At 48.0% G+C, this 15,511-nt stretch overlaps 1 protein-coding gene across 2 annotated transcripts in view; it reads left to right on the forward strand.

Moving 5' to 3' along the window:
• LOC143788104 (venom factor-like) overlaps positions 1-15,511 on the forward strand; it is a 381,787-nt gene that overhangs the window by 97,283 nt on the left and 268,993 nt on the right. For both annotated transcript variants that reach the window (XM_077277495.1, XM_077277503.1), the window contains exons 7-8: positions 9,559-9,646; positions 9,752-9,851. In XM_077277495.1, coding sequence (XP_077133610.1) covers positions 9,559-9,646; positions 9,752-9,851 — 188 coding nt within the window. The remainder of the gene's footprint in view (positions 1-9,558; positions 9,647-9,751; positions 9,852-15,511) is intronic.

A 15,511-nucleotide genomic window follows, 5' to 3' on the forward strand; every position in this document is an offset into this window, starting at 1 on the left:
AGAAAGACTGTACATATGAGTAACAAAATTCCAGTGACTTTGGCAAAAATCGCTGATGTGAAAGTAGCCTTTTGCAGCAGATTGGGCAGTTTTTCCGCATCTGCTGTGTAATGGATCACTTACGGCAACACTGCGTTCGGCCTCATTCATTTCCTATGGGATTTGTGGACATTTGTGGCACTTGCCGCGAACCAGCAAATGCGGTATCATACCTCCCAAGTTTTGAAGAAGGAAAAGAGGGATAAAGTTTGCAGCAGATTGCGGCAGATTTTAGGCCACACCTCTGACCACACCCATTTCACAACTAGTCACACCCATATCCACACCCATTTAGTACTGCTGATCACACTGTTTCATAAACAATAATTATAAACAAAAAAAAATGGCCACACAGTACTTTGTACTGTATAACGACCCCACATGATGCTCAATACTGTATAATGGCTACACATGATGCTCCATACTGTATAATGGCCACACAGTGCTCTATACTGTATAATGGCCACACAGTGATCCATACTGTATAATGGCCCTACATAATGCTCAGTACTGTATAATGGCCACACATGATACTCCATACTGAATAATGACCCCACATGATGCTCCATACTGTATAATGGCCACACATGATGCTCCATACTGTATAATGGCCACACATGATGCTCCATACTGCATCATGGCCCCCTCCCTCCCATCTTGTATGCATGGCTCATCTCCCCCTCCCATCCTGTATGCATGGCTCATCTCCCCCTCCCATCCTGTATGCATGGCTCATCTCACCCCCCCTTCTGTATGCATGGCTCAACTCACCCCCCTCCCGTCCTGTATGCATGGCTCATCTCCCCCTCCCCCTCCCATCCTGTATGCATGGCTCATCTCCCCCCACTCCCATCTTGTATGCATGGCTCATCTCCCCCTCCCATCCTGTATGCATGGCTCATCTCACCCCCCTCCCATCCTGTATGCATGGCTCATCTCACCAACCCCCCTCCTGTATGCATGGCTCATCTCACCCTCCCTCCCATCCTGTATGCATGGCTCATCTCCCCCTCCCATCCTGTATGCATGGCTCATCTCCCTCCCTTCCATCCAGTATTCATGGCTCATCTCCCCCCTCCAATCCTGTATGCATGGCTCATCTCAACCCCCCTCCTGAATGCATGGCTCGTCTCACCCCCCTCTCATCCTGTATGCATGGCTCATCTCCTCCTCCCCCTCCCATCCTGTATGCATGGCTCATCTCCCCCTCCTATCTTGTATGCATGGCTCATCTCCCCCTCCCCCCCATCATGTATGCATGGCTCATCTCACCCCCCTCCCATCCTGTATGCATAGCTCATCTCACCCCCCCTCCCATCCTGTATGCATGGCTCATCTCACCCCCCCCCTCCTGTATGCATGGCTCATCTCACCCCCCCTCCCATCCTGTATGCATGGCTCATCTCCTTCTCCCCCTCCCATCCTGTATGCATGGCTCATCTCACCCCCCCTCCTGTATGCATGGCTCATATCACCCCCCCTCCCATCCTGTATGCATGGCTCATCTCACCCCCCTCCAATCCTGTATGCATGGCTCATCTCACCCCCTCTCATCCTATATGCATGGCTCATCTCACCCCCCCTCCCATCTTGTATGCATGGCTCATCTCCCCCCACTCCCATCTTGTATGCATGGCTCATCTCCCCCTCCCCATCCCATCCTGTGTGCATGGCTCATCTCACCCCCTCTCCCATCCTGTATGCATGGCTCATTGGATCACCCCCAGAGTAGGGCAATGGGGTACTCGGTACCGGGTCCTGTGGTTCGGGGGATGTCACGGTGGCTGACCCGATCCGTGGCCCTAGGGTCGTCCGTTAATGAAGGGAAAGGTCTTTAAAGGGATAATGTTCATGACGCCACCTGTGGTATTCGGACAGAGTGACCGCTGCTGCTTAGGGGTCCACTGGGGTGATGGAATGGAAGCTAGATGGTATACCTTCCCACAGGTGAAGTATGTCCCCAGGGCTTCCCAGAGTGTAGATGGTGGATGATGTAAGGCGCAGTGAATAACGAGGACACAAGGTTGCAGTCTCTTTACCTTTTACTGAAGACTTCAACATCCACAGTCCAGGGTACAGATCACAGGGCAGGCAGAGTCCGGCCGGTCCAAAGGCAAATCCAGAGTCCCCTTAACCAGGTGGAAATCAGTAGCCTTCCTACTAGCACCTGTGTGTTGTAGTACCTCCCTGCTGAGCAACTCGGGATAGTCCTCACAACCTTTGTAGATGTTCTAGATATTATTTCTTCCTCTCTGTCCCCCAGATGGTATGGATAGGACATACCCGTATGACTGATGGCCTGAGGCTTGTTTATAGGGACCCTAGAGACGCCCCGACCCCCACAATTTGCCACCGTGTCTTCTTAGGTGTTAAGGTCGGGCAGCCAACTTGGAATTGACTGTCCTGCCGGTCTCTGAAGTAAAGCGTAGAGTCTATTACTCCCTCGGTGTTCCGGCTACGCGCCTCAGAAGGAGGCAGCCTCTCTCAGGGCAGAACTCCTCCTGGTGTTGTCTCCTAGTGCAGTTGGAGCGCCCCCACTGCCGCAGGGCCCAGGGGTACCCGGTACCGGGCCTCTCTGTCTCAGTTCTGGGGTGGTCACGGTGGCTAGACCCGGTCCGTGACCCTACTGAGGGACATCCAGCGAAGATAGAACGTGATGATGTTGGGGTGTGGGGTGCGATGAATAACGAGGACACAGAATTGCAGTCTCTTTACCTCTTTACTAAAGGTCTCGAGGTACTCAATCCACAGCACTGTTAACAGGGCTGTCTGAGACCGGCCGGTCCGAAGGCGCATCAGGAGTCCCCTTAACAGGTGGGAATCAGCGTCTACCTTCTAGCGCCTGTGTGTTGTAGTCCTTCCCTGCTGAGCACCCCGGGATAGTCCTCACAACTGATTCTGTCTGTCTCTGATGTTCGTTCTCTCCGTCCCCCAGATGATATGGTTAGGACGCACCCGTATGACGGGGTAGGCCTGGAGTTCTTCCGGGACCCTAGAGTCGCCCCTCTCCCACAGCTGCCTCCGTTGTCTGCTTAGGTGATTTGGGTGAGACAGCCAACCTATAATTGGCTATCCTGCCGTGGTTTGCAGTAATGCTTAGAGTCTCTTACTTGCTCGGCGTTCCGGCCACCGACTGTTTGCGCCTCAGAAGGATGTTGCCTCGATCTTACAGCACGACTCCTTCTGGTCCTATCGCCTCTTTGCTGTATTCCCGTTTCCTCGCTTTTTGTCCTTTCTTAGGAATCTGTCAGGATCCCATCCCTGACAGGTCCTCTCTCTAGCTCTTCCCAGTTACTTCTCCCTGTCTTCCTGTCCAACCCCCAGTTTTACCAGAGTGTGAGGAGTGGCCTACTAGATAGAACCACTCCCCCTGGTGGCCGGAGTGTGAAGTGTAGGTGTGTGTTACCTGTCAGGTGAACTCCTTTAGTGCAATCAGACGTAACATCACTCCCCTTAGTGGCAGAGCGACGTTACTGCAATGACCAGGACTCTGGGGCGCTGCACTGTGACTTCGTTTCTCACTCTCCACAATAAAATTTCTTTCTTGTCCTTTCTTAGGATGCTGCCGCACGTGGGGCAGGCGCAGCTCCGTGTCTTTCTGTCTCGTGCTAGGCCTCTGCCAGGATCCCACCCCTGACAGGGACCTTCTGTCTGCAGCTCCGATGTTCCTCCTTCCTTCTGTCTGCCTGACAGGTGTTGCCTGGGCCAAGCCCAGTCAGCTTCTCACTGACTAGATGTTACCTGGGCAAAGCCCAGTCTGCTTCTGCCTGACTTCCTATTCAGCCCACCAGTTTTACCCTAATGTGAGGAGTGTCCTAGTAGATAGGAGCAAGGCTCCCCCTGGTGGACTGGAGTGTGAAGTGTAGTGTGTGCTTTGTGATACCTGGAAAGATGAACTCCTTTAGTGCCATCAGACGTAATATCACTCCCCCTGGTGGAAGAATAACATTACTGCAACGACCAGGACACTGGGGCGCTGCATCATCTCACCCCCTCCCATCCTGTATGCATGGCTCATCTCCCCCCTTCCATCCTGTAAGCATGGCTCATCTCCCCCCTCACATCCTGTATGCATGGCTCATCTCACCCCTCCTCCCATCCTGTATGCATGGCTCATCTCACCCCCCTCCCATCCTGTATGCATGGCTCATCTCCCCCTCCCCCTCCCATCCTGTATGCATGGCTCATCTCCCCCTCCCCCTCCCATCCTGTATGCATGGCTCATCTCCCCCTCCTATCTTGTATGCATGGCTCATCTCCCCCTCCCATCCTGTGTGCATGGCTCATCTCACCCCCCTCACATCCTGTATGCATGGCTCATCTCACCCCCCTCCCATCCTGTATGCATGGCTCATCTCCCCCTCCCATCCTGTATGCATGGCTCATCTCCCCCCTTCCATCCTGTAAGCATGGCTCATCTCCCCCCTCCCATCCTGTATGCATGGCTCCTCTCACCCCCCCTCCCATCTTGTATGCATGGCTCATCTCCCCCTCCCATCCTGTATGCATGGCTCATCTCCCCCCCTTCCATCCTGTAAGCATGGCTCATCTCCCCCCTCCCATCAAGTATGCGTGGCTCATCTCACCCCCTCTCATCCTGTATGCGTGGCTCATCTCACCCCCCCTCCCATCTTGTATACATGGCTCATCTCACCCCCCTCCCATCCTGTATGCATGGCTCATCTCACCCCCCCTCCCATCCTGTATGCATGGCTCATCTCACCCCCCTCCGATCCTGTGTGCATGGCTCATCTCACCCCCCTTCTATCCTGTATACATGGCTCATCTCACCCCCCCTCCCATCCTGTATACATGGCTCATCTCACCCCCCTCCCATCTTGTATGCATGGCTTATCTCCCCTTCCCATCCTGTATGCATGGCTCATCTCACCCCCTCTCCCATCCTGTATGCATGTCTCATCTCACCCCCCCTCCGATCCTGTATGCATGGCTCATCTCACCCCCCTCCCATCCTGTATGCATGGATCGGCTCCCCGCTCCCATCTTGCATGGCTCGGCTCCCTGTCCTCCCTGGCTGTCATACTCACCTTTCCTATACCGCTCCGAACATCCCTCCATCTCTGTCCTAGTGCAGCACCTTCTTCCTGCGTGAGCGGGCATATGTTACCGCTCATTAAGGTCATGAATATGCATCCATATTCATCACCTTAATGAGCGGTACCACGTGACCGCTCACAAAAGACGAGCTGCCGGCGCTGAGACCAGGTATCGCTGGAGTAGGGTGAGTATGACGTCTTCAAGGAGACAGGCAGGCGGGTGGGCGGTCGGTCGGGAGGTGACCCCAGACTTTAATTAGAAAAAACTTGCTCAGGTGCCGCCCCCCCGCATCGTTCCGCCCTAGGCACGTGCCCTCAAGTGCCTAGCGGCAAATACGGCCCTGGTCCCTCTAATAATTTATCGATTCACAGAATTTGATTCTAGAAACACCCATTATGTACAATAGCTGTTCTGTGCAGTAATAGTCTCTTAAACCCACTTACTACTACTACCCGAAAATTGATGTGTATATATAAAGAGAAAGATACTATAAATAAGTAGTAATTAAAAGCACAATATAATATCAACATTATAACCGACCATGAAATAACTTCCGTAATATTTGGACATAGTAATTGAAATAAACCTATAGCAGAAAGCCTACACAGGCATTATTAATAACCCATTTTGGTAATTGCGTTTCAAGCACTTGATAACATATGCTGTTAACTGCTCCAACTGGGACAAAGGCCTTGGGAATAGGCATATTGCCTTTCATGTTAATGCACTTGATTGCTTCATCCTTAGCCGCTCCTACTGGCTCAAGGGCATCGGGATGCACTTTATTACTTTTCCCCTAGCCGCTCCCACTGACTTCAGGGTGCCCAGATTAGGTACATTGCTCTCCAGTTTAGGGCCATAAATTACTGCATTGTCCAGACGACAACCTTGAAAGAAACAGTTGATCAATATAAAACAGTCAAAAACGGTGCCTCAGCATTCTCAAGTCACATGAAAAAAGAGAGAGAGTCCTTCAAGCTACAGATTGTACCGAAAAGCATGCCTACCTTGTTTTCTTCTCCGCTCCAGCCACTGTTCCTGGCTCGGAGGACCGAATTTATTCTGTAAGCATGCAAAATATGATTGCTATGACCCCAGGGACTTTACCCTAACTGGGTTTTGTAAGACATAACTGCTTCTGGAGACTGGGGGGCCATACCGTGATGGTCACCCCTCCACCCCAGGGGGCCATACCCGAGATGGTTACCCCTCCAAACTAGGGGGTCATACTATAATGTACACCCCTCCAAACCAGGGGGCCATACCCGAGAATGTTTACCCCTCCACACAAGGGGGGGCATACCGTAGATGGTTACCCCTCCAAACCAGGGGGTCATACTGTGATTAACACCTTCCTAATCCAGGGGTCCAGACCTGAGATGGTTACCCCTACTGACCAAATTATAAGTAGCTTCAAGGACCCACTAAAAAGGAAAAATAAATAACTGTTTTTTTTTCTTCAAATCATACCTTTATTAAAAAAAACATACAATAACACATCAAAGCATAAATAACATTAACACACTGGAAGGAGTCCTCTAAGCTCCTAAAATCTGGTGATTACCAAATAAAGTGAACAGAAAATGTACCAACAATTACGCCGAGCAGTTACCCCAGTGGCTCGGGAGCACCATAACCACATCTAGTCTCTGGTGATTTCTTTTCATTGGCAGATGTCCTGAGCCTCGATCCTATAGATTTCTGGGTCAACTGATTTTACCCATGGTAAGAACTGGACCAGTTTACCATGAGTGTAGTGTTATGTCTATAGAAAACAAAGATATGTTCTCTTAACCGCGCTGTACAATTCATGTATTAGTGGATACCCAGTACATATTCAGCAATGAATGAATCAAGTGAATGGTGCTTTATTCCACCCAATCTGACCAGGTTGTCCACCACAAGAGTGGAAAGCCCAATATTTGTCAAAATGAATCAAGCATAAATCAGTGCTGACTTTTATATATCTTCATATCATACCAATCTTAATCATCCATACCATCTGTGTGCCTGACTTAATGTTGTCTGTGTTCTCCACCATTCTGCTGTCGCCAGTGCCGATGACCCAAACTTAAGTGTGCAACTACTGTACCAAGTGATCTATAATACACAGTTAAGTCCATATATATTTGGACAGAGTCAACTTTTTCTAATTTTGGTTATAGACATTACCACAATGAATTTTAAACAAAACAATTCAGATGCAGTTGAAGTTCAGACTTTCAGCTTTCATTTGAGGGTATCCACATTAAAATTGGATGAAGGGTTTAGGAGTTTCAGCTCCTTAACATGTGCCACCCTGTTTAAAAAGGGACCAAAAGTAATTGGACAGATTAAATAATTTTTAATAAAATGTTCTTTTTTAGTACTTGGTTGAAAACCCTTTGTTGGCAATGACTGCCTGAAGTCTTGAACTCATGGGCATCACCAGACGCTGTGTTTCCTCCTTTTTGATGCTCTGCCAGGCCTTCACTGCTGTGGTTTTCAGTTGCTGTTTGTTTGTGGGCCTTTCTGTCTGAAGTTTAGTCTTTAACAAGTGAAATGCATGCTCAATCCATGAAATAGCTCTCAAAATAAATCCTTTTTTTTATAAGACCTGTTGACAAGCAATTGCATCTTCACATTGAAAATAGCTAATATTTGGATGGCTTGATAAAAAGCCTTTGTAATTATTTAATTATTTTGGGAATAGAAAACCTGTTGGGACTTTTTTTTTTATTCCTTTTAAGAAGCCATTACTTTTTCACATTCAAAATAGCACAATTGTTTGTAAGCTTAAATAAAGGGATAATATTTGGACTGCTTATGAAAAGCTATTACTTCTTCATTTAACAAAAAAAAAAAGCTATTGATACTCCACAATCAAAGAATTTTTGCACCCCATCCCATGTAAAAAAAAAACTATGGCTTTTCTGTTTCCACTGCCTGTGCATAGGCATACATTTTAGACCATTTTTACAACTTAAGTAGCTTAAAAAGTCTGATACTGCAGTGTTTTGTTACATAGGTTGTTGTTTACCATCAGATGCAATTCATTTACACCTTGCCACATAGATTAAGGATATGTGGGCACTAATAATGCTCTGTTTGCATTTACAAGCTCAAAAGGAGTTTAAACGGAATCGGTCATCAGGTTTTTGCTACCTCATCTGAGAACAGCATAACGTAGGAAAAGAGACCCTGATTCCAATGATGTATCACTTAGTTTACTGGGTGCAGCCATTGGGCCACAATCAAATATTTTAGATGTAGCATGTAGCAGATCTCATAAAGCTGACTTCGCCCACACCGTAGCTTTTTGGGAACATTGTCTATTTACAGTAAGCTGCTTATCAGAGGATGGGCATGATCAGATAACTTGACATGAGGGACCTAGCCTGGGCAGTAATAATCTCCTGATGATAAATCAATCATTGTATAGAAACAACAGCACACAGCCTAATAAGTAACTCACTCCCAACCTCATGATGTCGTCAGATTACATAGCAAAAACGTGTTGAAAGATTCCCTTTATTCCCTAGGAGACCTCCTGGTGTTATACACATCTTTTCTGGGCATTTAGAATCTTTGCATTAGATTTACCGTAAATTTATCACCACAAATAGAATTTTTCAGGAAAATTTGGTGAAGCGCATGCGTTTGAATTTCAAAAGATCTGCTCACCTCTAGTTACTAATACTGCATATAGCATTGCTGTCAAGCATAATTTAATTTTCATGCATGCATAGGTTACTTCTGGAATCTTGAGTTACTAAGTACATCCTTGGGCCACTCCTGTACATGTAAGTTACTAAGCGGTCAGGAAGTAAAGACGTACCATAGTTTTACAGATATATTTTGAAAGATTTGCTTTTGAATGATTTACAGTTTGGGCTGGCGACATGGTCCAGTCGCTGGTCAGGAATTTGCATTCTCTTATGCAGCAAACAGAGGCCACTTTGCTATTAGAGCTTTGAAGGGTTCAGGGGCACTGGATCTTGTTGGATCTGGCCACATTCAGACTATAACTTGTAAATTCTGCGCTTCATGTCTAGGACACAGGCCACCTCTGATAAACAGTAGAGTTGGCCGGTATCCTACTGTATACAATCAGCAATATACTACAGAATTAAAAGTCTCACTCACCTGGAAAATGAACAGAATTTTTATTAACATGTAAATTCTGACATTGATTGTTTTTACAAGCACTTTGTAATTTTAACTATTTAGTAAATATCGGCAAATCATTTTGATTTTGGCTATCAAAATTAAATGTATAGAAGTAGTTTCAACATGTCAAACACTTTGTTCTTATAGGAGATCTGTAAGCACCTTATTCTTATCAGTAGACAGTTTAAGCCATTGATAGCAATGTTTATTATTATTTTTTTTTTAGGCTTTTTGATTATTTTTTGTATTACTATTTGTCTTCACCTTATTAACAAATAGCTTTTTGATTACCGGTATTTCTTTTTGTTACAGTGCTTCCAACTTTCAATGTTGAGCTGGAAACAAAAAAGAAGTTTTTCTATTTCAAGGATGAAGAGCTAGTTGTAAATATTAAGGCCACGTAAGAACAAGTCAATTATCAGTTTTAAATCTAATAACTCGTTATTTTGCGTTATACATGATGAATTGGACATTATGCTAATATTCTCTTATTGTATTGATTTAGGTACCTATTTGGTGAGAATGTAAATGGTTACGCTGTTGCCATATTTGTTTTGTACAAAGATACTTTGAAGACCATACATGGATCTGTGCAAAGAGTTGAGGTATAAAATGTTATTCATAAAAAAACACAAACTATAAACCCATACGTAGTACAAAGATTTAGTGTGGGAGGAAGCAGCAGCAACATTCAAATTGCTGATTTCCCTTGTAAAGCTGTCTCACAAAAATATTCGTTCTCGATTTTTACCACTCACTTTAATGTTTTTAAATTGTATCTATCATTTTGTAAGAGTTTTTACATATTATAAGCACTGCATGGTGTTTCTATTCGATGGTGGTCCATGTGTTTAGACCCTCACCAATTGTTCAAAACCCCGATTTGAAGAACATAGCTCCTGCAGGAGCTACATGCACAGTGCACTATATCTGCTCAATAGTATACAGTATTAGTGAGCTTGTTCATTTATTCATTCTCAGCCTCTGTGGTACATTTCGGTGGTATATAGCACTACAAAAAAACAGGGAAAAACTTGTCTGGATTTGTGGCACCCCAGGAGTTCAGGTACCACAGTGGTATTGCCTTCCTCTCGGGGAGGGTAATGCCATACCTGGGTCCCCGGGGGGACCTAGCAAGGTGGGGAGACCAGACCTGACCAACAATGGGTAAGCAGCAACTATACAGATGAGTGTATATATGACTATATATTCAGGGTAATCTTGTCATATGAGTTGGATCTAGGGACTACACATGGTCATATATGTTTTTCTATGTTTGAACTAAACACTGCCTCCGCAAAGGTATATTTGTGTACTCTCCCCTTGCTTGGTCTATTGCCACATTTTTCTCCTTTTTGTGTCTTCTGCCATATGGCTGTATTAACAATACACCCATGTTTTGTATTTTTTATGTATATATGTGATTGTTACAATTTAATAAATCTTTTGGATACTGCTTTCTAATCATGTTTAAGTGGACGTTTATTCTCCGTGTTGTTGTGGATACATCCCTGATTGAGCGCAGACACCGGTAGCCGGAAGACCAAGGCTTTTGCGGGACTCTAAGACACATAGCAGAAACCGGCAGCACAGGTGAATTATATATCACCTGTTCGTCCTAACACCAAGGAGACACAGTGACACATAGAGCCCGGGTCGTAAGACCCTGTAAAAAGGCTTGAGTCACCTGTCATATGCGTTTGTGTCCCACTTACACAAAGGACAGAGATAACTGAGAGGACCTTGCTACGAAGCCATACGCAGTAAGGGACTATAACAACACAGCGCTAGAAGGAAGGCTTTTAACTCCACCTGATAAAGCTGGACTCTGAATTCGCTTCTGAGTCGCCCGCCAGGGCCGTGGGGTACTCGGTACCGGGTCCAGTGTTCACAGGGGGATGTGGCCCGGTCCGTGACCCAGAGCGCCCATGTAAAAGGGAAAGCTCTCTAAAGGGAATAGAGTTGATGTTCGTGACGCCACCTGTGGTATTTGGTCAGGGTGACCAACGCTGCTTTAAGGGGTCCGCTGGGGTGATGTTATGGCAGCTAGATGGTATACCTTCCCACAGGTGAAGTATATCCCCAGTTCTTCCCAGTAAGTAGATGGTAGAATGGTGAGAGGTGCAGTGAAGAACGAGGACACAGGATTGAAGTCTCTTTACCTTGTTTACTGTTGGTTTCAGCAGCCACATGTTGTGAATTCTGCTCTTGGGCTCCCTCCGGTGGTTGTAAGTGGTAGCACTGCTGTCTCTGAGTCGCAGCATTTGTCAGGTGTGTTCACTTTTTGCAAATCTGACTGGGCTATTTAGTCTTGCTTCACCCTTTAGTCAGTGCCAGTTGTCCATTGTTCCTGGAGGATTCACATCTCTGCCTGGTCTCTCCTGCTTTGCAGTTCTTTTCAACAAAGATAAGTTCTGGCCTTGTTTTTTTGCTGTCCACATGCTGTGGCCTTATTGTTCAGTTCTTTTCCATGTTTTTTTTGTCATTTCCAGCTTGGTCTGTATAAGGATTTGTTTAGCCAAGCTGGTATCTCTGGAGATGCAGATATACCCTCCATATCTTTAGTTAGCTGTGGAGATTTTGTATTTTCTGTGGTGGATATTTTCTAGTGTTTTAATACTGACCGCATAGTACTCTGTCCTATCCTTTCTATTTAGCTATAAGTGGCCTCCTTTGCTAAATTCTGATTTCAGTCTGTGTATGTTTTTTCCCTCTCCTCTCACAGTCAATATTTGTGGGGGGCTGCCTATCCTTTGGGAATTTTCTCTGAGGCAAGATAGTTTTCCCTTTTCTATCTTTAGGGGTAATTAGTCCTCCGGCTGTGTCGAGATGTCCAGGGAGCGCTAGGTACATTCCACGGCTACTTCTAGTTGCGGTGTTAGGTTCAGGGTCTGCGGTCAGTACAGGTACCACCTTCTCCAGAGTACGTCTCATGCTGCTCTTAGGCCACCAGATCATAACAGCCACAGTCCAGAGCACCAGATCACAGGACAGGTAGGGTCCGGCCGGTTTGGAGGCAAGTCCAGAGTCCCCTTGTCCAGGTGGAAATCAATAGCCTTCCCTTGCACTGTAGTGGTGTAGTCCCTTACTGCTAAGCCTCTCGTAAGGTCCTCACAGATGTGGTGTTTCTCTCTCTCTCTGTCCCCGTATAGGATAGGATAAAACCCATATGACTGGTGATTTGAGCCTGTTTATAGGGTCTCTTAGATAACCCGGCTCTGTGGGGTGTCACCGTACCTCCTGGGTGTAGGTGTGGACAAGTAACGTGCAATTAGCTGTCCTGCCGGTCTCTGAAGTAAGGCGTAGAGTTCCTTACTACCTCGGTGTTCCGGCTACCGGATATCTGCGCCACAGAAGCAGGCAGCCTGCTTGGGGCTGGTCCCCGTCTGGTATCCTCTCCCATGCTTTGCTTTCCTGCACACTCACTGCAACGAATTCGGCATCCTATGTGTCTCTTTCTGGGAGCTGCAGCTCTTGAGGCATGCACAGCTCCGTGAACCCTATATCCTCCTCAGATGGCTGTCTGGAACTTTCTTACTTTCCCCACAGACTAACAGTTATATATATATGGGGAGTCACCTAGTAAATAGGATCAAAAGCTCCCCCTGGTGGCCTGGAGTGTGAATATGTTGCATGCTTGTGGTACCTGGTGACAGTTATCCTTTCTTGCCTCCAAACGTAACATCACTCTCCCCGTGAGGAAAGCGACATTACTGGGGCGCCACACTTCCAAGCTGGCCAGACCCTGCCTGTACCTGTGATCTGGTGCCCTGGACTGTGGCTGCCTGCTACCATCAGTAAACCAGGTAAAAAGACTGCACAACTGCGTTCTTCGTTCTTTACTGTACCACTCACCATCTTCCATCTATTCACCGGCACTGGCGTAGCTAGAGCTTTTGCCGCCCGGGGCTGTTTCCGAGTTTGGCGCCCCCCCCCATTGCCGTCACTCAACGCCGGGCACCGTCCCCTCAGCACTGTTTACCCATGAAATCCGGTGCCTGCGCTGTGTATCGCTGTTTGGTGCAGGCGCAGAGAGCTCTGGCTGTCTGACGTCACAGCCAGGCTTGCAGACTGCGCCTGTGCGGCCACCCACCTTGGTAATCCCAGCCCTGCAGTGTGTTATGCATTATGCAGAGTTCGGGGCTGGGATTCACAAGCAGGGCGGCCGCACAGGCGCAGTGTCCAGCATTGCCCCAGTGTGTCCAGCATTGCCCCCAGTGTCCAGCAATCTGCCCCAGTGTCCAGCAATCTGCCCCAGTGTCCAGCATTGCCCCCAGTGTGTCCAGCAATCTGCCCCAGTGTCCAGCATTGCCCCCAGTGTGTCCAGCAGTCTGCCCCAGTGTCCAGCATTGCCCCCAGTGTGTCCAGCAATCTGCCCCAGTGTCCAGCATTGCCCCCAGTGTGTCCAGCAATCTGCCCTAGTGTCCAGCATTGCCCCCAGTGTGTCCAGCAATCTGCCCCAGTGTCCAGCATTGCCCCCAGTGTGTCCAGCAATCTCCCCCAGTGTCCAGCATTGCCCCCAGTGTGTCCAGCAATCTCCCCCAGTGTCCAGCATTGCCCCCAGTGTGTCCAGCAATCTCCCCCAGTGTCCAGCATTGCCCCCAGTGTGTCCAGCAATCTGCCCCAGTGTCCAGCATTGCCCCCAGTGTGTCCAGCAATCTGCCCCAGTGTCCAGCATTGCCCCCAGTGTGTCCAGCAATCTGCCCCAGTGTCCAGCATTGCCCCCAGTGTGTCCAGCAATCTGCCCCAGTGTCCAGCATTGCCCCCAGTGTGTCCAGCAATCTGCCCCAGTGTCCAGCATTGCCCCCAGTGTGTCCAGCAATCTGCCCCAGTGTCCAGCATTGCCCCCAGTGTGTCCAGCATTGCCCCCAGTGTGTCCAGCAATCTGCCCCAGTGTGCCCAGCAATCTGCCCCCAGTGTGTCTCCAGCAATCTGCCCCCAGTGTGTCTCCAGCAATCTGCCCCCAGTGTGTCTCCAGCAATCTGCCCCCAGTGTGTCTCAAGCAATCTGCCCCCAGTGTGTCTCCAGCAATCTGCCCCCAGTCTGTCTCCAGCAATCTGCCCCCAGTCTGTCTCCAGCAATCTGTCTGTCTGAGTCAGACATAAAGAAAAAAAAAAAAAAGTAAAATCCTCACCTCTCCCGTTCCCAGCGCAGGTCCCGTGCACTCAGCGTCTCTCCGGCTCTGCAACGCTCAGGACAGAGAGGCTGAGCGCGCAGTGATGACGTCATCGCACCCTCTGCCCTGAGACGTCGCAGAGTCAGAGAGCGGTGAAGAAGCTGCAGCTGCCGCAGGAACCAGGAGAGGTGAGTATTAGAACGGGGGGCCCAATGCCAGCTGGTATGGCGGCCCTGGTTGTGGCGGTGGCGTCGGCGCCGCCCGAAGATTTAAAGGGCCCGCGTCTCAATTTTTTTTCTTTCTTCCTCCTCCTCCCTGGGTCGGAGCCGCCCCCGGCATTGTGCCGCCCGGGGCGGCCCGCCCCCCCCGCACCCCCCTTCCTACGCCACTGTTCACCGGGAGCCCTGGGGACCTACTTCACCTGTGGGAAGTTATACCATCTGGCTGCCATAACATCACCCCAGAGGACCCCTTTAAGCAGCATTGGTCACCTCTGACCGAATACCACAGGTGGCGTCACAAACTTTATTTCAAAAACCCCTTTAAAGATCTTCCCTTTAACAGGGGCGCCCAGGGCCATGGACCGGGTCGCCGCCGTAACACGTCCCTTTAAGTACCGCACCCTGTACCGAGTACCCCATGGCCCGGGCGGGTGACTCAGATTCACTTACTTATTAGTGATGAGCGAATATACTCGCCGCTTGGATTTTCCCGAGCACGCTCAGGTGACCTCCGAGTGTTTGTTATTGTTCAGAGATTAAGTTTTCATTGCATCAGCTGAATGATTTACAGCTATTAGCCAGGCTAAGTACATGTGGGGGTTGCCTGGTTGCTAAGGAATCCCCACATGTAATCAAGCTCGCTAATAGCTGTAAATCATTCAGCTGCTGCGATGAAAACTTAATCTCCGAACACTAACAAATACTCGGAAGTCACCCAAGCATGCTCGGGAATATCCGAGCAATGAGTAAACTCGCTCATCACTATTACTTATCCATTCAGTTTTATGTGCTTTCTGTTACATTTCGGTATCATATAAAACTAAAAATAATTGAAATTTATTTATTGCTTCAATTACTGATCCATACAGTATTATGTGCTTTCCATTAATTTGGTGTTATATAAAAATAAAAAAAACATTAAAAACAT

The sequence above is a fragment of the Ranitomeya variabilis genome, chromosome 1 (genome assembly GCF_051348905.1).
Source record: "Ranitomeya variabilis isolate aRanVar5 chromosome 1, aRanVar5.hap1, whole genome shotgun sequence".
Classification (NCBI taxonomy): domain Eukaryota; kingdom Metazoa; phylum Chordata; class Amphibia; order Anura; family Dendrobatidae; genus Ranitomeya; species Ranitomeya variabilis.